Below are 27,221 nucleotides of genomic sequence, written 5' to 3'. Positions count from 1 at the left end.
TTAATTCCTACATTTAATACTTTACATCAAATACAGTACTTACATTAAATTTCATAGGCCACAAATCTGTACAAGCCTGTATGCTGTCCAGGTCCCTCTGTAGTGATTCTATGGATTCTACATTAAATCTGCTGTTCCACCTATCTTGGTATCATCTGCAAACTTAACCAGCTTGTTACTCATATTCCTATCTAAATCATTTATATATATTAAAAATAGCGGTGGCCCCAGCACTAACCCCTGTGGAACACTACTCTTAACATCAGCCAATTCTGATAAGGTTCAAATTCTTTCTGAACATCAAGATAAATAATACCATATGCTCCACTTTGATCATATCCTTGTGTGGCTTCCTCATAGAATTCCAGCATGTTAGTAAAACACGACCTCCCTCTTCTGTTCCCAAGCTGACTATTCAGTAAAACTTCTGTTCTTGTCATGCGTTAGCAATCACCTCTACACCTAAAAACTTCCTTAAACCTTCCTCTTCAAAAAGTCTTTGATACCTCAGCTAAGACAAACACACATTCCTGGTTTTGCATTTTTTATTTCAAGAGACGCTAAAAACATACAAACACGTATACAAATGTCAAGAAACAACATAGAAACATTAGACATTCACTTACAAGTGGCTGCATTTCACAAAGTATATCAAAATAATTTTAAAGCTTCTTTTCTTAATGTTAGATAGTAAACTGGATTTACCACCTACATGTAACCTAAAAAGAGTGTCACCAGGTGCTTAGTATCAACCAAGAATGCATGGATGGAAATAAAAAGACAAATACTTTGGTATTTTTCCAGCACCTCTGTTGCCCAAAACTCAACTTCAATTCAATGACATCTCCTATGGCTTTGTTTCTGTCTCTTGACAGTTTGTATTTATTACTTCTTGTGTATTTTCCTTGAATTGATACCAATATTTGTTCCTGAAATTAACCTCATTTTCCATGTCTTGCTATCCATCCATTCATCCATCATCTGGACTCTGTCCCTCTAGCAAGTTTATTAAGACAGAAGCCCAAACTGGAAACGACTCCAATCCATCACAAAGAATGAAAAGTATACATATTCATTTAAGATAACCAACAAAAACATCAGAATGACTTGATCTGTGCTTTTCATTTCATATTGCAATGATACCACACTCCTTGTTAATTATACAATAACTTTCTAAATTTCCCTTTGGACAAATAAAGTACTAGCTATCTAAGAACTTGCCAGCAAAGCCAACTGGTATCCTTTTGGCATTTCATAGAAGCTTGGCTGGGACGGTTCAAAGTGACGTACAGTGTGTCCTAGTTCATATTTCCTTTATTATTACCCAAGCCATCCCCTCTGATCTGCCACACATTTTTATAGGTTATAACGCATTATTTTCTTTCCCACTAAAATTGGGATCCTGCGGTCTTCTTCTACTGAGTAATGTCTCCAAAGTCTAAACATATCTCAGATGCTGAACATTTTTCTGTGTTTTTATTGCCTCTTGGCTGGCCTACTAACATTTACTCCTTAGACGTCTCTCTAAAAAATCCCAAAAGTATTATTATGTGCCCCCAAGTGAGACAAAATGCTACTGCTGTAGACAACATATATCACGACTACATAACCTCCCAGGAGGACAAGTCACACTGGCTTGTAGAATATTTGTAAAGACTGCCATACTGACTAAGCTCTACAATCAGTACAGGCCTAAATCACTTGTCCTGTACAACTTGACCGTGGTCTTCTGAAGCCAGTGTGGTCACTGCATCAAAACCTCAAAGCACTCTTGTCAGCAGATAGTCACAGTTCTGTGTTATCCTCTCTCTGTCCTTCGCCTTCAGTCTTTAATGTGTTGCCATTCTCCTATTCAGCTACCTCCATTCCTTGGTCTTTGTCCTTGCCCATTTGATATTCTATATCTGCTTATTTCATTTAATATTTAAAATTTAAACATCATTTAACCGCGCTTTTAATGTTATATGTGCTGTAATGCGACCCACATGAGATAATGAAGTAACATCATCTTCTAAAGACCTACTGTTTAGCAAACCTGAGAGTGAAAGCAGAGAAACATACTGCAGCTGGAGCCCCACCGATTTTAACCTCACGTTGTCCCATGGCAAGTCTGTGCCACACACTTTACACAGGGCTGCCCTCTCACTGTTACCTTGTGTAGGACCTTTGCCAATTGTAAATTTCATGAATGTTGTGAGAGCAGACTGCTTCCTTTTTGCAAATGCTCACACTGCGGCAGGGGAAGCCTTTAACATTCGACCCAACCCCTAATCCTCGGCGCCTGACAGCTAGTTTGGTCCTTTCTTCTGCCGCAAAAAACTCACTAGTAGCATGGAAAAACTCCAGCAATGCCTGGTGGCTCCACTTGTAGCTTGAAGAGGAGATGTCTCTGTTGCTTCCACTGGAAATGAAACCACAATGCCCCCCAGTGCTGGTGAGAAGCAAGAAGAAATGAGGGTTGGTTTCAAAGAGTTCAAAGGGCACAGTAGTTGAAGGGTCACCACGGATCGGGTCATCCCGACTGCACAAACACAACACAGGAATGGCCACCTCATCCACATCCCGCAAAGGATCGTTGCGCTCCCAGTATGACTCCCAGGGAGAGCTGCTATAGCTCCCTTCTGCCTCCTTTGCTCCAGAGTGGCAGAACATGGCCTCCTCCGAGACCCGCAGTGAACAGCTGGAGAACAGCTCTTCCATGTGGATGATCTCACTCAGGGCCGTCGTGTATCTGCAATGAGATGTACAGCTATGTCAGAAGGGAGCAGACCAAATAAACCTCATTAGGGAGGACTTTGGAGGAGGTTTGTCTGAGCAACACAGAGGAGCCAAGAAAACTTCACTTCAGATGATAGTGATTAAAAATGAAATGAGCAAACAGAACATAGCAGAAAATCATAATAATGATAAATGTTTGATACTGAGCTTTGCATACACACTGCTCATACCAAAATCCATCCACTTTTTAACCACTCATCTACTTCAGGGTTGTACCTATCCTGGAAGCAGAAAAACAACCATGAAGTTGGATGCCAGGCCATCTCCTGAAACACTCCCACATGCCACGACATTCACTTATGCTGGGCCAGTTTAGAATCGACAGTTAATCTAATGGGCAAGTCTTTGGGATGTAAGAAGAAATATCAAAGCACACAGGAAAGCCCGTGCAGACCCTACAGGGGCAGTGCCAGCACCCAATCCCAGGACTCTAGAGCTCACCACACCACCATCCCTCCCAGATAACCACTATGACATCGTGTAATGGAAGATTAAGCTGTACATAGTTTTTCCACATGTTTAGAAACTCTTTTAATGAGGTAAGAACATAATTATTGTTAGAAGTTTGTTCCTTTTACTTAATGTTATATGAACCGCTGTATCAATTCAGGTATTTTTACGCTCTTTTTAGATGTCTCTGAATCTAATTCTTATGTCCAAATTTCTATAGTCCTTTAAATTTGAAAAATGGAACATTTCATCCACTATTTTGTAATTTCATGGTCACTGCTATTTTGATTTCCTGTTCTTAGGGCTAACACACCAGTTGTTAGTGACGTGTCCTTGCAGGTTGTGACCTTTGATTATGGCACAACCATATGAAAGTTCACCCATGAAAACATTTTCTCGTCCAAGCTGCAAATTCAAAACACTTCTGCTAACTTCTCTATCTTTGATTCCTGGTATTTTTGACCTTTGCACGTCTTGTTTTGACCACAAATTTTTGTCGCACATTTTGGCTTAGATGCTTGTTTTTTTACTGATCTGCTGGTTTTCACCCTTTTTCTGGCTTTTGTTCATCTCCTGTCTCGCTCTTAATTATATGGTAATCAGCATGTTACAGTACCTGCAATTGTTTTTTATTTTTTTTTTTTGTGAGAATGAAATCTTCACTGGAGCACTTACATGTATGTATCTGAACAGTGTAAAAGGCACACAAGCACCTTATTTTTTGCTACCAGCCTCTAAAAAGTCTTATAACTTTGATTACAACTGACATTTCTGACAACTGAAATGATGGTTCAGAACCACTATGTACAGCAATCATTCATTAACATTCCCAACTCTCCCTAATCCATGAAAGGAAAAGCAGGGCCTGTCCTGGCAGCAATGGGCACATGGCATTAATTAGTTCTGAAAAGCATACCAGTCCACTTCTGAGCATCCTTAAATCAGGTCAGTCTAGTGTTGCTAGTCCAAGCCTGCTTGTTGAAAGCTGCTCTGTAGATTGAATTACTGATCACAGTACTGTAAGTAGGCTCTCTCATCACCTTCTGGAGTCTACTTTGTACACAGGCCATTATGGGTATGAGTGTGCAAGACACCAACAGAGCCAAACATGGGGGCGAAAACACCACAACACAGAATAAGTCGTTTTTGTACTGGTCAGCAGATTTCAAGAAATTTGTTTTCACATTGAGAAGTCACATTTGGGTAGGTCAGTTTATTAGTGCTTGTATTTTTAATTTACTATATAAGCACATTTTTCAAACACAAATATATTTTTTGAGCGGCAAAATGAATTTTGGCCAGAATGTTGGAAAATGTAAACATATTTAAAATAGCTGCTCAAACTTTATGTGGCATCTTAATAGTAGGGAAAATTTTGAGGTTTCAGTGTCTATACCGTAAAATCACATAGCAAATAGAAAGCTGCACTTATACAATTATTTAGTGAATTCTGTTTGAGTATCATCCAGAATGTTGACTTTGCCACGTGGCAGGTTTTTGACCCTGGCTCAGTTCATAGCGTGGATGTCTGCAGTTTTTCATTTGTTTTGCCGTGTTCATGTGAGTCTCCTCCCGCAGTCCAAACACGCGTTAATCAACTGATCATTGACCTCCAAAAATGCCCTTTTGTGAACAGATGTGCAATGTGATGGACGGGCATTCTTTCTAGGTCTGTTTCCACACTTGTGTTAAATGATGACAAGATGGGCTCAAAGTCCTAGAAAACTGTAATTTAGATATAGAAAAAGTGGATTTATGCATTAGATACATTTGACTATGTAAACAATTTTTAAAGATTCAATGGCACCATTTATAGCTCGATTATCCGGGACATTCTTTTTTCAAAATACCGAGTACCTTTCCCTACCTCGGCACAGCCTTGATAACATTAGTATACTTGTAATACCAATATAATGGTAATATATAGCATGTTATTTCAATTTTACTAGTGATAGATCAGTGTGCTTTTCTCAGCTAGAGATATGTTTTGCTATATTGAGGACTGCATTCATAGATAACAAGTGACCTTTGCTTTGAGCTTCATTCAGGCCCTGTAAAAAACATTTTATATTTTGTAGGACACTACTTGGATTACTGTACTTCACCCTTGGAAAAGTCAGATTTTCTATAAGAAAAGCTAAAATGAATTACAAAACTAAGTGTATACATACTCTGAAGTGGAATAACATACATTACTACTGTATACTGCCATTTGTTTCAGTCTATAACATTTCTATTGCCAAAGGCTCACTTGCTTTCTATAATCCCACTGAAGCAATGTGTTTCTTGTTTTTTGCTACAACAATATTGCCAGTCCCTAACATCACTGTAATCACAGATGTCATCTTCATCAATATGCCTTAGAACTGCATGATGATATACAAAAAAGCATTAGAGAGCAGCTGCAGTATTTGCAGAGAAGACTACAACCTGAATCGGCATAATTTCACAAGAAAAAACAGTGACTGAATGTTAGGTGCTGTTCCATTGAATTGACAAGGAGATTTCCTCAGGCTCAGCCATATTCTGCTCTGAAATTTTTCTATTTTACCTCTCTCTGCACATATATGTTGCACATGCAGCAGCATGGAGTTAATGATATTGCATCAATCTTTGTCATGTTGGAAGAAAAAGGTATTGCTATCTTGTTGCATGTTTACCAGTTTGATTGATAGCTAGGGTTTCAGGCAATTGCATGGTCAGTGGAAAATCAGCGACCGTGTGAAAAAAGCAGCACCCCAATGGGCCACTACGATTGTGAAAGCCTGCTCTGGGCTGATGTCCAGTCTACTAATATATGCCAAGCATTGCACAAGCTTTTAATGACTCACTCCTAAACTATAATAAAAACAAATGGCACAAATGGGAAATCCTGTTAAACCATCACTTGTCACATCAATGCATGTTAATTACCTCTTAATTGTAAAGGTTGCTTTCTTCTAAACCCATTAAAAATGCATTTTTCTGTAAATTCCTGACCAATCTGCCCTCTGTTCATTAATTTTTCAGACCTGATTATTTCTATTTAGTTTAAATTTATGTTGCACTTTCCTTATGCCCTAATTGCCAGCTATGGGAGCACCACACGAAATGTCTATATGCAGATTCTACCATTTCACACAGCATGTAGTCTTATTTCACTAAAGCACCAGCAGCAAAAGGCTACAAAAATATTTGAAGGCTGGCAGTATTGTCAGTAGCCTGATCACCCACAATGCATTTGAATCTATAAATAATCCTGGGTGACATACATATTCTTTTGAAGTGAAGTGCTGAATAATTATCTAAACTGCAGGGATGTAAAGTCTTTCCCCTAGGAGCGAGAGTGTTTTTTATGTAGGACTGTACTAGATCTGAAAGAAGCACAAAGGCACTTAAATATTCTAAATGCATATAATGACAACCCACAAGAAGCCATCTCATCACCTAGAAAAGTAATTTTAAGTTTTACTCTCCATTATATTAAGGACATGGAGAGTGAGTGGCACAAATAAATTATGCCTAAATACATGTTTAGTGCATATCATTGTCAGTAAGGGAGTGCTAGAAATGACATTCAAGTAAAATAAATGACAAGAATGAGAAGAGGTGGTATAATTATGAAGAGAAATAGATAACAACTGATAATAAAGTGGGATAAAGGCAATGACCAATGAGCAAAAACCATAATGGCAGACTGCAGCTCTGTCACACCAAGTAACAGACGGTAGTGTTAATGATGGAATTGAGACATGGCTATATGCTTTCAGGAGTGTGTGTACCATTTAAACTGGTTATACTACCAACCTCCAGAGAGTTTATTTTAATGGTGGTGAAACCCTTCTGTATTAGTTACATATATTATAAGGAAGTTAATCTGAGCGGTTCTTGGAAGAGTAAGGAGTGGGATTCAACTGCCAAACTATTTCCTTTAAGACAGCCAGAAGTTAAAAGGATTTAAAACTAAGGAGAGAACCACTTGGGCCCTGCAAAGTACCATTAAGGAGCACTCTTCCTCTGAAGGTCTGTTGTCTAATCTGCATGCTTTACCACTGCAAATCAGTGTTAAATGGCACCATTATCTTAAAGGAGGTGCATAACCTGGATGACATACTATCAGTGTGGTGTCTACACAAAGTCCCGGTGCTTATCCTGACTTGATAGGGTCATTTATCTTGGTGTGAATATCAAACAAATTGGCATCCCATATGGGTTTGGGTGTTGCAAAATGTGGAGTGATTTCTAATTAAATTTAAGTTTCCAAACATATTCTTAATGGGACGAACAGATGTGGTAAATAAATGGATTACCATTATTATCAAGTCAGGCACATTCAGTTTCATTGGACTGGTGTGACACTAGATTAAGTAGTTATTTCTAATATTTTATTAGATTTGTACAGATAGCTAGGGAAGATGAATGTTTTCTTTTTGATTATTATATGGACTTTGTTATGACAAATATTATTTCATCCTTTCCTATACCTTGTTATTTGAATTCAGGGCTATGAATGGTTATTAGACTATCAAAGGGTAAATATTTAAATTGATTTTTTTTTATTATTCTATGTATTTTATTTCATTTACTATTTCAAAGTACTTGGTATGGATTTAACTTAATAAGCCCTATCAATTTATTAAAAGGAAATCACCACGGACAACACTTTCAATGTCCTTCCCAGTTCCCAATAATACTGAAAACCAGCTGTTACCCAGGTGGAGAAGGGGCTGGATAAGGGACAGAAAAATTCATGATCAGAAGGGAAGGGTTTACCTAGGCATCGAAATGTAGCTATTTCTTAACATGCTAATTGGCAGTACGTTATCCTACTACTGAATCTTTCTAAGAAAGGATCAATTAGATATATCAGATATTTATGTTCATATCAGATATAAGCTACAAAAGGTTTGGAAGCCTACCACTTGGTTCTGTTGTAGTTAAACACCATGTATTTTTCTGATTGTGTTGTCTTCGTGGGGATATACAGTATGTGATACTGTGATCATTACTAACAAGACTTTTTTAAGGTTTCAAGTGTATTAATTTGGTAGTCTTTTTAGATGACATAACTTATATTTTGTACTGTGTTTTACACCTAGATTACACATTTTTCCTCAGGCTCATGTGGAGTGTACAAATTATGTCCTTTATGCTGTCACCATTACAGATGAGCCTTGTTAACATCTTACTTTCAAGCCATTTCATAAAAATTAAAGCAAGTACCACTTTTCGGAAAATACAGTTAAAATGTTCTGTTTGTTATGTGTAATGAACCAAAAGGGGGGGGGGGGGTAGTGAAAACTGACACTGGCCTTCCTAAACTGTAAGCCAGAGCCACCAGTGGGTATCTTAAGAATATTCATATATGGAAATGTCCCAATGCTCTCTCTTATTCAAATATAACACATTTTACTAATCATTAAAAAGTGGACCGACCAGCCACAAAAAAAATTAGTTTTTTTGGTTACAAGAAGACCTACATGCCTTTCTGTACTAGAGGTATGGATTCCACTATTGAATATTAAGTTGGTGACATACCTTGATATTTTTCAGTTACATTTTCAATATATTAAAATAAATTGCCGTTTTACTGTTTAGGCATCAAAAATGAACACTACACAATTCAGTTTTAAAACAGAAAAGAAGGTGGCCATCAAATAATAACAATATTATTATTTACCTTTTACTGCTGTAATGGAATAATTTTAAAATAATTATATCATCATTAGTTTACTTTCTGCCAAGTGATGGGAAGCAAAAAGAAGAACAAAATCAGAACAGATGTTTGAAAGTTACTTAATCATGTATTTTGCAAACATAGATGGAGGGATGAGTGGACTTATTTATACAAAGAATTAAATGTAGACCTCTCTTTATCTTTTACTCAGTCACTTTGTGACACAGTTCGATTAATATAAATTTTAATGCATTGCACATTAGGCAAAACAAAAGGGAGGGCTCCAGACAAAATAAAATAATAGGGAACAGCTGGTGAGATACACTGGACAAGGAGGTCAGGTTTTGAGCATCCAGAAGTGGGAATGATATGGGTCCTAAACCGAGGCTTCACACAGAGGTTGGGGTTTGTACACTATAGCATGAATCTGCTATACAAATCATCCTATGCTGGACACAGCAAGGTTGTCTCCTACACAGGAACTACTGAGAACCACTTCTGCAGTGATTTACCACTAAGATAGCTGAGAAACCTTTCTTAAATAATGTCACTTACACTTGGGGAAGACAAAAGTTAAAGCTTATAAGATATACACTTGGGTCGCACGACCAATTGAGATCCATTCACTTAGTCACTTTAATGTGCATCTGAGATCCAGTCACTTCGTCATTTCAACATGCACATGCTTTCTGGCTCCTTTCAACAAGTCCACAACATTGCCATTAAAAGGACAGACATACAAATCTGGGATTTTAATGAGATAAAATCAAAAAAATTAACTAAAGTTGGTAGCTTGCAAAGAAAAGGTAACAGAAGGGGCAACGGATACAGTAAGGGCAAGATGGCTGAGGAGTTTGGAATTTTTTAGCTCCAACACTCTAGTGTATCTAGTATAAATAAAAAGCACAATATTATTTAGAATAATACAATTAGTGTGTACTAACTTATAGTGGAGGAGGTTAAAGTCATGCACTGCCAGTGTCAGCACAGATGACTGATATAAGTACAGCAGATAAACATTAGAAAAACACACTGAAGCCTATGTGTATAATCATCCCTGATATCTTCCATTCTTGGATAATCATCTGCTCACTTACTGCAGTAGGATCTGCCTTCTTTAACAGAGGTGTGCCACATGCAAACTTGTGTCCTCATAATGCTTTAATTGATACATGCTTCTTAACACACGTTAAAAACATTACTGTGCTACACTATAGCAGATGGTGTGTGTTCTAATAAACTATATTAATTTTGTCAATTTATTAGCAGATCTCCTTAATTTCTTAAAGGAGCTATATATGAAAAGCAATATTTTTCATATTGCATATTAGTTATTTTAAAAATATTTATATTTTCTATGTAGTGTAACTCAGCCTGCAACTTTTGTTTTTGTGTTTGAATGGATTGCTGATATTTGGATATCTTTAAATGGTAAAAAAAAAAGTTAAAGGTTATTTCCACGCCAAAAAGAAAAGGAGGTTAGAGACACACCATTTTGGGTGTATAGCCGTCATCAGGTGTGTAACTGAAAATGGAAAGAGCAGTTAACATATACCTGTATAGGAGGGGAAGGAGAGAATAAAGTCCATTCAGATGAAAGCAAAAATGATGAAAATAGGTGAGAAAAAGCTGCCACTAGATGAGATGAAGGCAAGAGAATTTAGTTGGTTATGGAGACCTGGAGAAATACACAATCCCAGGCTGAAAATGTGTTTAGCTTCTTCTGTTTAAGAACAATGATAGTTGGCTGTGGTTTTTGACCCTTAGTAACTCTACTAATAATAAAAATTACACCTGATGTTCAGTCATGCAGTACACACAATAAATATACAACCTGCTGAGGCAGATTTTTTGGTAAAGCAACAAGGGCCAGTGGTATATCCAAGGTGGTCCACTCTCAAACCAGTCCTGGCAGCGGAATATGGGTGAGATGCAGGCGGCAGCAGTCATATAGCTGGAGGAGCCACACTCGCCCAGATAGGACAGAAGAAGACCAGACCCTGTGCTTTCACTAACAGCATATAAGCGCCCTGAAGGATGTCTGTAGCGGATGTAGCGTACAGCCTCTCTGAGGTCAGAAGGGTCTCCGAACTGCTGTAGTCGAGGTGTGCTGAGAGGTGTTCCATTCTGGCTGCGTCGGTTAAACACCACTGGCAGGTAACCATGGTCCAGAGCAGTCTCACATAGCTACAGACAGAGAGAAATGGAGAGAGAGAGAAGGAGAGAACAAACATCAGAGGGCTTAAAAAGAGGAAACAGTTCATGTTCTAAATGGGCCACAGCTAACAGGAAACAAAGATGTGTCACATCAAAGAATATGTGTCATTCCCCTACTGCTTTAAGGTGCATGTTAAGTTGACTGGAGACTCCAACATAAGTCAGTCTGTCTGTGTGTGTGAACGAAGCATGTGCTAAAGTAGTTTGCTATTTAGGGTTGGTTTCTGACTTGTCCCAAGTCTCCTGGAATAAGCTACAGCTTCATGCAAATAAAGAATTAAAATTAATAGGTTTTTGAAAATAATAAATGATGCCATTTTGCTTTAATTTGACAGGTGTGTTTTTGCTTTTCACTTTCTGAATGCCTGAGGCCCTGTAGTAACTGACAAGTAATGTGATAAATGAGAGACATCTTATTAATTGTTTTCTTTTTTGCACTATCTCTTGCCCAACGGTGTTTGTGCTTTCACCATGGGAATCAACCTTACTTTCCCAAGCCAACCACTGTCAGGTAGTTTTCACCTGAAAGAATTAAATAGCAAGAAAAAAGGAGCACAAACATTTTATTCTGTCTTTTCTCATTTCTTTTTTTAGTCAAAGGGGAACTTGCCTCTTTTCTGTAAATTTTATTGGTTCTGTGAAATGAGTTCAAAGTTACATTTCTGACTCAAAATCACTCAAGAGAATGAAACGGAGGAGGAGGTGGTGAAAACTGTAAATCAGTGTTCTTCAACCAGTGTGTTGCGGCCTACTGGTGCACCATGAGAGCTACCAAGGTGTACCATGGAAATAACAGTGTAGTGTACCTGGGTCTGAACCTGAGAGCGACAAGCTCCGCAGGAGGTCGAGAATTGTCTGAGGAGGACAGAACTGCCTGGAGAAGATGGCATAAAAGCAGCTCCGTGATTACTATGTTACAGACGCAGCACATAGAGCACTTCGGACATGTCTGCTGGCTGCTAGAATCCATCCAGCTAGGTGTAGGATTGCCAGTGAGTCTCACAGGGTCGGCGGATAGTGGGCATAAGAGTTGCCTCTGAGGCAGAAAAGGGCATGCAAAGGGATGAAGCAGGTGCGAGATGCCACGAAAGTGCTCACTAAGTGCTATGTCTGTGAACGCTGCTTTTTTTACTGTCTTCTCCGGTAGTCCCACCCCTTCAGACAGTTGAGCACGTGTATGAGATATAATGAATTTGTGGTTAGTAAAAATTTGTGGTGTGTCTTGGGATGTTTTTGGTTACAAAACGTATACCACCACTGAAAAAAAGGCTGGGAAAATTATATAATACTACAAAAAATAAAACAAAAATACAAAGAATCCCACTTTCACTTCATTATAAATAAATGTAAATTATGACGTAGTAAAGACTAATTTTTGTCATGTTAAATATTGTAATTAAATAGCACATTAGTTATTTCAGAACTACAATTTGGATTTTGTGAGATGGTTTCACTGTGATACTCACAGTACGGAGGTGAAAAGATTAAAATCACGCGACTTAAACACATTCAAAGTGAGAATCAATAGAATACTTCACTGTACAGCTACGGAGGACAAAGAATTGTGGGAAATCGAGGTGCAAAGCCCTGCCTATTGACACACGCTACTGAACCTGCATGTTAAGAACTTGAAAATGAAAATGCAAAGTGGAAAATGAAAATTCAATGAGCATCAGGCGGCACCAGTGCTTATTTGCATTTTACTTTTCATTTTTGCAGACCTATTGCTGCTTAGCCTGAAAATAAAATTGCGAATGGTGTTATTTCATTGTATTTTTAATTTTTGCAGCCTTCTTGTGCATAGACTTTGAAAATGCAAATGCAAATGGTGTTATTTCATTTTATTTTTAATTTTTGCAGTATTCTTGCAACTACACTTGCAAAAGAGAAATCGCATTTTCATTTTATAATTTTAATTTCCTTTTCTGCATAAAATACCTCCCATAGCAATGGAAACCACTTTGCTGCTGTAACAAAATGGCTCATTTTATATGTATGATGTGATGTAAGTGTTTTCTTTTTTATTTTTCTGGTACAAGGAGCTTGAGACAGATAAAAGTGTAGGGTTTCTGATGAGAACCAACTGGATAGTACACCCAACAGATTTAAAAGGTAGTTTGTTAAAAGGGAAATCTAAAGGGTACAAAGATTTGCTTTTTTGCTTATGTTCCTACAATGATTGTTTACTTAATTTTTATGGCTTAAAAACCTAAGCACAGGGTATGAAATTAAGTCTCAGAGAAAACATGCAAGTTTCTGGCCTTGAACTTACATAACTGTAAACAGTACTTTAAAGCTACTAACAAGGGTAATCTACTATACTGTACTTGTCATCCTGTGACTCTATTTTCAATCCTGTACATTTAAAACTTGATCATTAGTAAAGCCCTAATAAAACATTTAAGTGGTGGGCCTTGTGCTTTAAAGTTAATTTTGAACAGATTGTCAGTCATCCATTAACAAGTGCTGAATCTTAATGATAGTTGCTACCTAAAATTCAGCAACTCTGAATATTGAAGAAAAGAAATTATTACTAAAGACATAAATATAAGTAGTCTATATAAAACCTTTGTTTATACAAATAAACTAAATACTGTAGATTTATTGAGACATAGAATAATACACTTTGTAAATTAAGCAAACAATATAAATACAGTATATACAGTATATATTAAGGGGGCTACATTCTTTTAGAAAATATAACAACAGGAAGTAACAGGTTCACTGCCTGCTTATTCATGTATGTCTGTCTACAACCTGGGGATGCAGAACTGAACAAAGCAATGCAGAAATGCCCCATACCAGATTATTTTGTATATATGTCTTGGCGGTTTGGCTGACTAGTTGACAACTAGACATTTCTTACATTTGTTGTCTGATTCTTTGTTAATAACCTGTAACTGCACTGGCAGCTGCTTTTGTCCTTTAATTATGATGTTAATCACAGTGAAAATCTGTACTACAAAGAACCGCTTAACTGATTGGGTGCACAGTATGTGTACTAAGGACCAAATGGGCTGTGTGCAGCACATGTCACTATCTGTGTGAGATATGCACATTCTCCCTGCACTTGTGTCTATTTTTTTATTCTAGAGTACTCTGGTTTTCCACCTTCTTCCCCAAAAAACATCCAGGTTAAAATGATTATTGATTGACTACTGGCCCAGTGTAAGTATGTACTGCATTTGTATATGAGGTTAACCTGTGTTGGAATGGCACTCTGTCTAGGTTTGGTTCCTGTCTCATACCTACTATATGCTGCCACCACAGGCCAAACTGACCCTGAATTGGATTAAGCAGATTTGAGAAAGATATATTATTTTATTAAAGGCCTTGTATAGAATACTGATTTACTGTTAGCCATAATACATTGCTGGCAATATTTTAAGACATTTAGTACAAAATCAATGACTTTATATTCACCTGTGACTTTGTATTATCACAGAGTTACAGGCTGCACATTGTTACAGTATTGTAACATATTCTCATTCTGAACACAGACTTCTCCAACTTGAATTTCCCCGTAACAGTAAAGGGGATATCTGTTTCCAACAACACTGTGGCAGAGATGGGGTCTGCTGTAAGCTCTATATATTGCTCATCTCTTTGCCAGAATTCCAACCTGTCAGTTGTGCTCCTGACTCAAATGCAGGCTGGACATACAAGCACGCTAACACAAGGAGCTGAGTTAGAAAACATCTCTAACTCAGAAATTTGGAGGGAAAATCCTACCACGGTACAATGACAGGCTTGCATATTGGAAATGTCACAGAAGTGATTGATTCTATCATAAAACTTTACTGAGGTCATAATCTACATAAACCATCAAGCAAAACACAAGAACACTGTCCCTAATGTAATATATCAGAAAAGCGTTGCTATGGTTTATGCCAAAAAATTATAACAACAATTTTCCAAAAATAAAATGTGTATCAACCTGTCCCAGAAACAGCACAAATACCTTTATGAAATCATCCAAAAACAATCTTAATCAGGAAATAATCTGTATGGATAAAGGAGCTTACCAATTAATTACTGTGATTAACTGGTAAATCTGACAACAAAATATTTAATTTTCTTTACAAAGTTAATGGTAAAAGACAGCAGATGAAAATAAATCAAAACTATTTCAAAACCAATAGGGTGAACGCAGCCACTCTAACTCATGTCACTTCTATGGTAAAATTAGACAAACCGTACATTTTCCTGCTCTTCAAAATGATCTTGTGTATGAAGCTATGCATAGGATAAACATAAACAGGTTATTCTTTATGCATGGGTGCTTTGAATTAATTATGATGAAAAACAATATCCACTGTTGTGAACTTTAACAAGATTACATATTCTTTTACTTCTCCTACCTGAATATACTGTGGAAAACTATAGCTCCAATTGTCTATCTGATAGACTGGTCTAAAGCAGGCAACAAACTGTATGAACAGCCAAAGCAGTCTTAGATTAAACAAGCCATTTCATTTCATTGTTTTCCTGTAGCTAAGCCTGAGTTGAAATCTCATCTTAGCACCATGCTCTTTGTATTTGAAAATGCACATTTCTGTCAAGTAAAGCAAAAGGTGAAAGTACTCAAATGCAAGGAAACAACAGGGCAATAAAACTACCACTTAAGAACCTACTGTGAGTGCAGTCAAACTATGCAGTGAGTAATTGTGAAGAGAGGTCGTCTTTTGTTTTTGCATGAGGGCTCTCTTCTTTGAAAACACAGGCTGCAAGGTTTGTAAAACCATACTTCCTCTCTATGCAACAATTGTCTTTTAATTTACTCGCACTATCAACCAACTTAAGGTGGTATTCAAGAGGAGTGGTTCTAAACCATAGCCTGCTTCAGAGTCTACAAAGCCTCTACTGACAGAGCTGGAACTCCAGAAATTAATGATTTCCCTTGAAAATGTGCACCCTTGTGGTTTTAAAAGCTAAGTGTTTGTGCCGTAGATTGAAAAAAAAAAATCAATGCAGTTAATAAAGAGACGGAAGTTCTTATTTCAGCAAAGCGGAAGGCTTTTCTATTTGCCTTTCTGTGGGCCAACTTGAGGCATCATACAGTTTCACCTGCTATGTGAACCAAAAGCTGAAAATGATGCGGGCCTCATTTCTATGGCTTATTTGTCTTCTGAAATGTTCAGGCACTTGGATAACAATTTATGGCCTGGTGTAACTATACATAAAATGAAATTCTGAATATAATAAAAAAAAAATAATTGTTCACCTTGTTCCCTCACTGACAGATAGACTGGATTATTACCTTCCACAAGACCTTAATTGGGAGTTGGGGAGAATCTAGAAGCAGGCTTCCTTTAGGCTTTCACTGGCAAAAGGTGAGAGTCTTCCCTCATTTGGTAAAGTCCTCCTTGCAAACACAACAAATATATATCCAATATCTGAATCTAGATTACACTAGACTTTATGCACATTTAGAACATAAGGAGATAAACTAAAGCCATGATTCAGTCTTTGAGGCTTGTTTTCTTACCTAACAACGAACGTTGTCCCAATATTTTATCCATGTAGGTTTTAAAAGCTATCACAGTCTCTTATTCAACTACATAGCATGGTAGTTTATTTCACATTCCCACAATACATTTTGTACACAAGTGCCTCCTGGCTTCATCTGTGTGCTTAAGTATATAATTCATAATGTAACAGGAAGAATTGTAATACAGTGCATCCAGAAAGTATTCACAGCACATCACTTTTTCCACCTTTTGTTATGTTACAGCCTTATTCCAAAATGGATTAATTTTTTTCCTCAGAATTCTACACACAACACCCCATAATGACAACATGAAAAAAGTTTACTTGAGGTTTTAGCAAATTTATTAAAAATAAAAAAACTGAGAAATCACATGTACATAAGTATTCACAGCCTTTGCTCAATACTTTGTTGATGCACCTTTGGCAGAAATTACAGCATCAAGTCTTGTTGAATATGATGCCACAAGCTTGGCACACCTATCCTTGGCCAGTTTTGCCCATTCCTCTTTGCAGCACCTCTCAAGCTCCAGCAGGTTGGATGGGAAGTGTCAGTGCACAGCCATTTTAAGATCTCTCCAGAGATGTTCAATCGGATTCAAGTCTAGGCTCTGGCTGGGCCACTCAAGGACATTCACAGAGTTGTCCTGAAGCCACTCTTTTGATATCTTGGCTGTGTGCTTAGGGTCATTGTCCTGCTGAAAGATGAACCGTCGCCCCAGTCTGAGGTCAAGAGCGCTCTGGAGCAGGTTTTCATCCAGGATGTCTCTGTACATTGCTGCAGTCATCTTTCCCTTTATCCTGACTAGTCTCCCAGTCCCTGCCACTGAAAAACATCCCCACAGCATGATGCTGCCACCACCATGCTTCACTGTAGGGATGGTGCCAGGTTTCCTCCAAACGTGACACCTGGCATTCACACCAAAGAGTTCAATCTTTGTCTCATCAGACCAGAGAATTTTCTTTCTCATGGTCTGAGAGTCCTTTAGGTGCCTTTTGGCAAACTCCAGGCAGGCTGCCATGTGCCTTTTACTAAGGAGTGGCTTCCGTCTGGCCACTCTACCATACAGGCCTGATTGGTGGATTGCTGCAGAGATGGTTGTCCTTCTGGAAGGTTCTCCTCTCTCCACAGAGGACCTCTGGAGCTCTGACAGAGTGACCATCGGGTTCTTGGTCACCTCCCTGACTAAGGCCCTTCTCCCCCAATCGCTCAGTTTAGATGGCTGGCCAGCTCTAGGAAGAGTCCTGGTGGTTTCGAACTTCTTCCGCTTCCGGATGATGGAAGCCACTGTGCTCATTGGGACCTTCAAAGCAGCAGAAATTTTTCTGTAACCTTCCCCAGATATGTGCCTCGAGACAATCCTGTCTCGGAGGTCTACAGACAATTCCTTTGACTTCATGCTTGGTTTGTGCTCTGACATGAACTGTCAACTATGGGACCTTATATAGACATTTGTGTGCCTTTCCAAATCATGACCAGTCAACTGAATTTACCACAGGTGGACTCCAATTAAGCTGCAGAAGCATCTCAAGGATGATCAGGGGAAACAGGATGCACCTGAGCTCAATTTCGAGCTTCACGGCAAAGGCTGTGAATACTTATGTACATGTGCTTTCTCAATTTTTTTATTTTTAATAAATTTGCAAAAACCTCAAGTAAACTTTTTTCACATTGTCATTATGGGGTGTTGTGTGTAGAATTCTGAGGAAAAAAATGAATATAATCCATTTTGGAATAAGGCTGTAACATAACAAAATGTGGAAAAAGTGATGTGCTGTGAATACTTTCCAGATGCACTGTAGATCAACTTTACTGATTCCTCACTATCAAATTCATCAATTCCAGTTCATCGTCACGAGGAGGTAGTGCTTATGCCTATAGCACTAAGAGCAGAGCCAGAAACAACAATGAATGGACTGACAGTGGCAGAGCAACACACACACACACACACACACACGCACTTTCACAGCAGTCCAAATTAGTGCCTGAAATTAACCTGGCACATATATTTGAGGTATGTGAGAAAAACAAAAGCAGCCAGAGAATATCCACACAGACATATGGAGAACATGTAAACTCCAAATAATTTTCAGAATTCTGAAGCTTTCAGCCAGCAGCGCTAACCATTGAGCTGTTATGCCACACAACATATATGATCTAATGCCTTTTTATGAATTTAGAAAGCTTAGATTTAGTCTTCACATAGCTATTTCATATAGTTAAAAATTAACTGTCCTTAGCTTTTTAAAGTAGGAAACCCAGCCACAGGGGATGCACAAACCAGTGTGTTTCTTCGTGCTGGTCCCAAGCCCGGATAAATGGGGAGGGTTACATCAGGAAGGGCATCCGGTGTAAAATTTTGCCAAATCAATATGCGGACAACAATACAAATTTCCATACCGGATCGGTCGAGCCCCGGGTTAACAACGACTGCCACCAGTACTGTTAGCCAACAGGGTGCTGGCAGAAATTGGGCTACTGTTGGCCAAAGAAGAAGAAGGAGAAGAAGAGGGGGGAGACGTGTCCGGTGGCAGGAGGAGAGGAGGAAAGTAAAGACAGTTGAACTGAGGGCAGGAACTTTGAACACTGGCAGTATGACTGGTAAGGGGAGAGACTTAGCAGATATGATGGAGAGAAGGAAGGTTGATATATTGTGCGTGCAAGAGACTAAATGGAAGGGAAGTAAGGCCAGGTGGATCGGAGGTGGATTCAAATTGTTCTATCATGGTGTGGATGGCAGGAGAAATGGGGTAGGAGTTATTCTGAAGGAACAGTATGTCAAGAGTGTTTTGGAGGTGAAAAGAGTGTCAGGCAGAGTAATGATTATGAAGCTGGAAATTGGAGGTGTGATGATGAATGTTGTTAGTGCATATGCACCGCAAGTTGGGTGTGTGATGGATGAGAAAGAAGATTTTTGGAGTGAGTTGGATGAAGTGATAAACAGTGTACCCAAGGGACAGAAAGTGGCGATTGGAACAGATTTCAATGGGCATGTTGGTGAAGGAACAGTGGAGACGAGGAGGTGATGGGTAGGTATGGTGTCAAGGAGAGGAATGAAGAAGGTCAGAGGATAGTGGATTTTGCAAAAAGGTTGAACATGGCTGTGGTGAATACATATTTTAAGAAGAGGGAGGAACATAGGGTTACATACAAGAGTGGAGGAAGATGCACACAGGTAGATTACATCCTATGCAGAAGAGTTGATCTGAAGGAGATTGAAGACTGCAAAGTGGTGGCAGGGGAAAGTGTAGTTAAGCAGCATAGGATGGTGGTCTGTAGGATGACGTTGAAGATCAAGAAGAGGATAAGAGTGAAGGCAGAGCCAAGGTTCAAATGGTGGAAGTTGAAAAAGGAAGACTGCAAGGTTGAGTTTAGGGAGGAGGTGAGACAGGCACTGGGTGGCAGTGAATAGTTACTAGACAGCTGGGAAACTACAGCAGATGTTGTAAGGGTGACAGCAAGAAGGGTGCTTGGAGTAACATCTGGAAAGAGGAAGGAGAAAAAGGAAACCTGGTGGTGGAATGAGGAAATACAGGAGAGTATACAGAGGAAGAGGATGGCAAAGAAGAAGTGGGATAGTCAGAGAGATGCAGAAAGTAGACAAGAGTATAAGGAGATAAGGCGCAAGGTGAAGACAGAGGTGGCGAAGGCTAAGGAAAAGGTGTATGATCAGTTGTATGAGAGGATGGACACTAAGGAGGGAGAAAAGGACCTGTACCAATTGGCTAGACAGAGGAACCGAGCTGGGAAAGATGTGCAGCAGGTTAGGGTGATAAAGGATAAAGATGGAAACATACTCACAAGCGAGGAGAGTGTGTTGAGCAGATGGAAAGAGTACTTTGAAAGGCTGATGAATGAAGAGAACGAGAGAGAGAAGAGGTTGGATGATGTAGAGATAGTGAATCAGGAAGTGCAACAGATTAGGAGGAAGGACAGCTATAAAGAGGATAAAAAATGGAAAGGCTGTTGGTCCAGATGACATACCTGTGGAAGCATGGAGGTGTTTAGGAGAGATGGCAGTGGAGTTTTTAACCAGATTGTTTAATGGAATCTTGGAAAGTGAGAGGATGCCTGAGGAATGGAGAAGAAGTGTACTGCTGCCAATATTTAAGAATAAGGGGGAGGTGCAGGACTGCAGTAACTACAGGGGAATGAAATTGATAAGCCACAGCATGAAGTAATGGGAAAGAGTAGTGGAAGCTAGGTTAAGAAATGAGGTGATGATTAGTGAACAGCAGTATGGTTTCATGCCAAGAAAGAGCACCACAGATGCAATGTTTGCTCTGAGGATGTTGATAGAGAAGTTTAGAGAAGGCCAGAAGGAGTTGCATTGCGTCTTTGTGGACCTGGAGAAAGCATATGACAGAGTGCCTCGAGAGAAGCTGTGGTATTGTATGAGGAAGTCGGGAGTGGTAGAGAAGTACTTAAGAGTTGTACAGGATATGTACGAGGGAAGTGTGACTGTGGTGAGGTCTGTGGTAGGAGAGATGGATGCATTCAACGTGGAGGTGGGATTACATCAGGGATTGGCTCTGAGCCCTTTCTTATTTGCAATGGTGATGGACAGATTGACAGACGAGATTAGGCAGGAGTCCCCGTGGACTATGATGTTTGCTGATGACATTGTGATCTGTAGTGATAGTAGGGAGCAGGTTGAGGAGACCCTGGAGAAATGGAGATATGCTCTAGAGAGGAGAGGAATGAAGGTCAGTAGGAACAAGACAGAATACATGTGTGTAAATGACAGGGAGGTCAGTGGAATGGTGAGGATGCAGGGAGTAGAGTTGGCGAAGGTGGATGAGTTTAAATACTTGGGATCAATAGTACAGAGTAATGGGGATTGTGGAAGAGATGTGAAAAAGAGAGTGCAGGCAGGGTGGAATGGGTGGAGAAGAATGTCAGGAGTAATTTGTGACAGATGGGTATCAGCAAGAGTGAAAGGGAAGGTCTACAGGACAGTAGTGAGACCAGCTATGTTATATGGGTTGGAGACGGTGGCACTGACCAGAAAGCAGGAGACAGAGCTGGAGGTAGCAGAGTTAAAGATGCTGAGATTTGCACTGGGTGTGACGAGGATGGATTGGATTAGAAACGAGGACATTAGAGGGTGAGCTCAAGTTGGACGGTTGGGAGACAAAGTCAGAGAGGCGAGATTGCGTTGGTTTGGACATGTGCAGAGGAAAGATGCTGGGTATATTGGGAGAAGGATGCTAAGGCTAGAGCTGCCAGGAAAGAGGAAAAGAGGAAGGCCTAAGTGAAGGTTTATGGATGTGGTGAGAGAGGACATGCAGGTGATGGGTGTAACAGAACAAGATGCAGAGGACAGAAAGATATGGAAGATGATCTGCTGTGGCAACCCCTAACGGGAGCAGCCAAAAGAAGAAGAAGAAGCTTTTTAGAGTAGGGCAGGTACTTTAGTCAATTTCATTTTCTCTTCTAGACACAGCTTATAGCACTTTATATTTTATATCCAGCATTGCTGTGACCATAATTGCACATTAATTGCGCACTAAATGTGATCTTTCCAGAACATTTATGTAGACTGTCCATAATTTTGGAGACTCTGTATTGCACAATATACAGTTCTCCAAGACTGGCAAACAGGCAGTATGAATAATCTATTTTAATTTATTTTAAATAAATGTGGAATAACAGTAAACTTTGACAACTAGAAAAAACTTTTTTTCTATAATTTCCTTTTCACTAATCAAATGTTAAAGGGACATCTAACTCTTTCCTCCTGTTTTGATAACAAACAAACGTGTAGCAGTGTAATGTTACTTTCATTTGTTTTTTTATTGCGAGGGAGTAGTTACAGGAATTGCTCACTATCCCTAAAATATCTGACATCCTTTTTTTAGTTTAGTAATTACTACTCTAATTGATAATCTGATATAGAAGAGAGAAATAAATCTCTACAGCTAATGTTAAAAATATAAAAATGGCATAATCTATCCATCCATTTTCAGAACACAGTTAACCCATTACAGAATCACAAGAAGTAAATACCAGTGCATGACAGGGTGCACTTCAAAACATTCATGTGGTGAAGGTTTGAGCCTTTAATCAACACAACATGCAACTCTTTCAGATAAAGAGTAAAACTTGAGTACCTTTTTTGAAAAAAAATATGTAATTTAAATACAAATATACAGAGAGTGTGTATGAAGATGTTATAGTGAGGTTGGGAGCACTGCCACACCCATCACATGACAAACCATCTATTAAACATAATCCAGAATATGCATGTCCCAATTTGTTAGACAGAAAAAAAATCTTATCTCTCTCTGTCTTCCTTTCTTGCTCTCCCTCTCTCTAATAATAATAATAATATATATAGTACACATAGTGTTATATATATAATATTTAAATATAGATGTGTGTGTGTTTGAGGGTGTGTATGTATACACACTCACACACCCACGTTATACATCCTTTTACTTTAGAGGACAATTGCCTGCCAGACTAATTTAGAATTTTAAAAGGGTCAGCTTCCGAAGTCACAACAATAACAGGAAAAACAGCATCAGGATACGTGCTATTCATCTTGTTTGCAAACTATTTTAAAATCATTTTTGAGTAAATATAGACTTTCTACCAGTCAAGACACTCCTTAGTATACAACATCAGAGGCAGACAAAGTTATACAAACCATAGAGCTACTTCAGTTTAGCAGCACATGCAGAGAGAAGTGCAGATGACATTTGAACTCACCCTGCACCATACCAGTGGTTTTCAAATGTGGTCTTGGAGCACTACTGTGGCTGTCCATTTTGACAGTAACCAGTAGCCCATAAGTGGCTTGTGAGAATTGGCCTTTTAACACAGAGTTTAGTGGTAGAGGAACACCAGAGGCCAGTAGAAGACATTCTAGCCTCCACCAATTCATTATCTTAATCCATTTAATTTGGTTTCAGGGTTGTAAGGCTAGAAGCCTGTCCTGTAGAAACGAACCCTTGGCAGGCTGTCAATCTATAACTGAGCTAACCTCCACATACATTAACACTCACTCATAAATGGCTAGTGTAGATTTACCAATTAACCATACATATTTAGGATGTGTGAGGAAAACTGAAATAAACAGGCCAGTAAACAGGACATGTAAACAATGATCAAGCCTGGACCCCAAACCCAAAACCTGGAGTTGTAAGGCAGCAGATTAACTAAACTACAATGTTGTGCCACTTCATCTTAGTGTGCCACTTCATCTTAGTATTCAATTATCTAATTTATTGCTTGTATCATTCCTAAGAGTTTAATTTTGTTTTGCAAGAAACTCAGTAAACATGAGCACTGCTTTAATGCCATTCTGGCTAGGATGCAGAGCTATAAAAAAAGGACAGCACATTTAACACATTTACACCCTTTACTTATTTCCTTTTCCTTTTAAGAACTCATGTTACAGGTAACGGTGTGCTTCACTAGTTTCTATTAAATATTGTCCTTTACCAAAAAGAACACTTAACAGAAGGTAGGCACCTATGTTCCTAATGGGTGCTGTTAATCCTCTTCTGTGTACATCGTATGTGCTGAACACCATCACCATGGTGCTTTAATAAACACCATTGTGAAAGAAGTGAAAAATAATCCTTAATAAGTATCGAGTACATCTACTTCATTCCTGTAAATTAAACATAAACTCTTTGTTAACTTCTTTAATAAAGTAGGGTGCAAGTGGGATCCAGACTAACTCTTGCTTAGATCTGAAATTCATTGTTCTTTTTCTTTTTTAATTTTAACAGCAATGTTCAATTTCCCATTGTAAAATGGAAAGGGGGTGTGTCTCTGTTTTTCTATCTTGTTATACTGTGAATGAATTTACATGTGTTGTTTGACTCATTATAATAAAAGTAATAAAGGCTGAATGAATAAATGGCTAAAAAGATGGTGCTGAAAAATAAAAAATATATCCTTTATCCATCCATCCATTATCCAACCCGCTATATCCTAACTACAGGGTCACAGGGGTCTGCTGGAGCCAATCCCAGCCAACACAGAGCACAAGGCAGGAAAGAAACCCCGTGGCAAGGCGCCAGCCAATCCACAGTATATCCTTTATTTAAAGTATAATTACCTTTTCACAAAATGAAAACAAGACCCCAAAGCAGGCTACTCCAGGACAGAGTTTACAAACCCCTCCCTACACCATCCTCCCCACTGTCTTGTGAAATAGCTGTAGCAGCTGGATACGGCTTCTAATTGTGCGACTAATCCCACACGACTTGCTTCTTTAGTTTTACAAAGACGACAAGCAAATCTCCAAAAATGTTAATGCGCTTCAAGCCATTATCAGCAGCATTTGGTAGACATTACAAGAACTTAAACGCACAGGAAAGGCAGGTGGAATACTCATGCGATCTGGCTAACAGCAAAGCCAGGGGAGCTGTCCGGCTCTGACTCTTCGGGTTTCATTCTCCCCTTTATAGTGGACTGCTGTTGTAATGCCCTTATCTGTTTGTAAGATGTATTTCCTTTACTGTATTTGTCCTTAGATTCTGTACTTAAGTGTCTGACACACTATTCTGTACATTTACCAACAGTATTTTCTGTGTTTTCTATGTGTGCTTGTGTGTGTGTGTGTGTGCTTATATGTGAACATGTCGCAGACGCATTCAGCCATGTTTCCTGAAATTGCTCTGTTGTGGCACCAGGAATAGCACAGTGGTCAGAGTTATTTTCACATTTAACACCAGAAATCTTCTTTATGGAGTTTGCACCTTTCTTTGTCATGTGGGTTTCCCTTTAACATCCCAAAGAAGTGCATGCTGAATTAACTGGAAACTGAAAACTGCCCAGGAGTTGGTGAGCCTGCTACTAAAGTGGACTGGCTCTGCCTTGTGTCCAGTGGTGCCAAAATAGGCTCCTGTTCTCTGGGACCCTAAAACCAGATTATACCAGCTCAGAAAACTGATGGATGTTTTGCACTCAGGAGCCTCAATGGCACTACATTCCTTATCTTTCAAAATAACCGCAAGTATTGTACTGTGGGTATATTGACGAAGACACGACTCAAAGATAGAAGTTCACCCCTGGCTGCCTGATCCTGAGAAGGTCATTTGACTTTTCTAGGTTCATTATGGATATGCATATTTTTGTAACATCTGGTTGGCACTAATAACACAGATATTTGATGTCCTTTTGTTACTATTTATTAGTGGTTCCCAAGAATAGTTCTAATTTCAACACTCCATCCCCTAAATTGTCTTACCTTGACTGTGTTCCTGGTAAGTCTTCCAAATGAGTTGGGGATGATCACTAGAACTGGAGCAGTTGAGTTACTGGATGCCCTCCTCCTCCTGTGCAAGGCTGCCCCTGGCACAGCCCAGTCTAATGCTACCAGACCTTCATCGCTCATTTGTAGACAGTCTCTTATGAAGTGAATTTTACCGTCAACTGGCCAGCAGGTATTGAATATAGTTTGTAGGAAGGGGCTAGAAGTCCAGTTCCATGTCCAACTTAGGCTGGTCCAAAAGCCGTGGAAGGTAGTGCAGTGCTTGATGAGGTAGTTGGCCAGAGCTGAAGGTTTGCAGATGAGTAAGATGGCATCCTTAGAGTCATCATTTAAACTGCAACTTGGATGGCCCCCTAAGTGGTCCTGTAAAGCTCCCCTAGCTTTCCCAAATGCAAGGTGCTGTTTAACAGACCAAAAGCAACCAATGAAGATCAGTATGCACAAAACACACAACAATTCGAGCATTGTACAGCAGAAGAGGAGTGTAGCGTCCTAAATCACACTTAGTGTGCAGGAGCCACCAGAAAAATAGTATTCAGAGTGACATTATATGTAGTGGAGGTAGAAGAAACTGTCCTAAATCATAAACAGTATTCTGAAGGAGCCATATACTGTATGTGTCCTAATCATGATCATAGGTGTGAATTAGCACCACAATCAGAATGACCCAAATCAGAACCACAGCACTTGGTACATACCATACGGCCAGCTTTGTAAAATGCCTTAAGTAGAAGCAAACAAAAACACAGTGTCCTAAATCACAAGTGGGCCATTACCACATAAAATTGTGCGGGTGCTCAGCAGTTCCTTGTCCTGAAGTCCTCATGTTTCAGAAAAATGCAGTACAACTGAGCAGGTATGCAGATCTGGAAAACAGAGGACCTTTCTTCAAACATCAGTAAATGAAGGTGATAATTAGTCTGACACCATTCTCTTTAGGTCACGCCTGATCTGTTTCAATCGAAACATCGAAGTGCTTCGCGCGCGCTCTCAGCAGCTGCATCTTCACACGACGAGAAACGCTCAAGAGCAAATTAAATAAATAAATAAAAACGCGTCCCTCAGACGCACTTTATCTCTGCAATTCCCAAAATGCAGCGCCCGTCGTAAGGTAGACTGGTATCGATAACTGTCATTTGATGTTACCGTCCAGGACAGGTAAAGCTAACGTCCAAGTGGTCACCGGGATCCTGACTGGACGCCGACTGTCGCGGCTCCGCAGGCAGAAAGGTGAGAAGTCCTGCCGCTTCGAACAGCCGCGCGCTGGAGTGACAACGAGACGCACCAGTAAGATAGAGGAGGGGCGAGGGTGGGCGGAGCCACTGGGACTGGCCTCGAGCTACTCGTTACGTCAAGGCGCTGCGGTCAGGGCAGAAGGCGAAGTAGTCGTCGGAACGCGC

General features: G+C 39.4%; 1 protein-coding gene across 1 annotated transcript; it reads right to left on the bottom strand.

Annotated features, from left to right (window-relative positions):
• Nucleotides 1-531: 531 nt before the first annotated feature.
• Nucleotides 532-27,221, bottom strand: abhd15a (abhydrolase domain containing 15a). Its single transcript, XM_028806902.2, has 3 exons — nt 25,798-27,221; nt 10,719-11,071; nt 532-2,731 (listed from the first exon to the last, which is right to left on the bottom strand). The coding sequence occupies exons 1-3, from the start codon at nt 26,284-26,286 to the stop codon at nt 2,149-2,151; spliced, it is 1,425 nt and encodes a 474-aa protein (XP_028662735.1). The 5' UTR covers nt 26,287-27,221; the 3' UTR covers nt 532-2,148.

This window comes from Erpetoichthys calabaricus, chromosome 8, assembly GCF_900747795.2.
Source record: "Erpetoichthys calabaricus chromosome 8, fErpCal1.3, whole genome shotgun sequence".
Classification (NCBI taxonomy): Eukaryota; Metazoa; Chordata; class Cladistia; order Polypteriformes; family Polypteridae; genus Erpetoichthys; species Erpetoichthys calabaricus.
This window is presented reverse-complemented; position numbering and strand designations above follow the sequence as displayed.

Excerpts from the sequence above, each read along its gene's own strand:
- abhd15a (XM_028806902.2), bottom strand. The coding sequence starts at position 26,286 with ATGCTCGAATTGTTGTGTGTTTTGTGCATACTGATCTTCATTGGTTGC. Across the intron at positions 11,072-25,797 it reads TTACCAGGAACACAGTCAAG|CTATGTGAGACTGCTCTGGA; the intron begins GTAAGACAATTT and ends CTCTGTCTGTAG. Across the intron at positions 2,732-10,718 it reads CAAAAAATCTGCCTCAGCAG|ATACACGACGGCCCTGAGTG; the intron begins GTTGTATATTTA and ends ATCTCATTGCAG.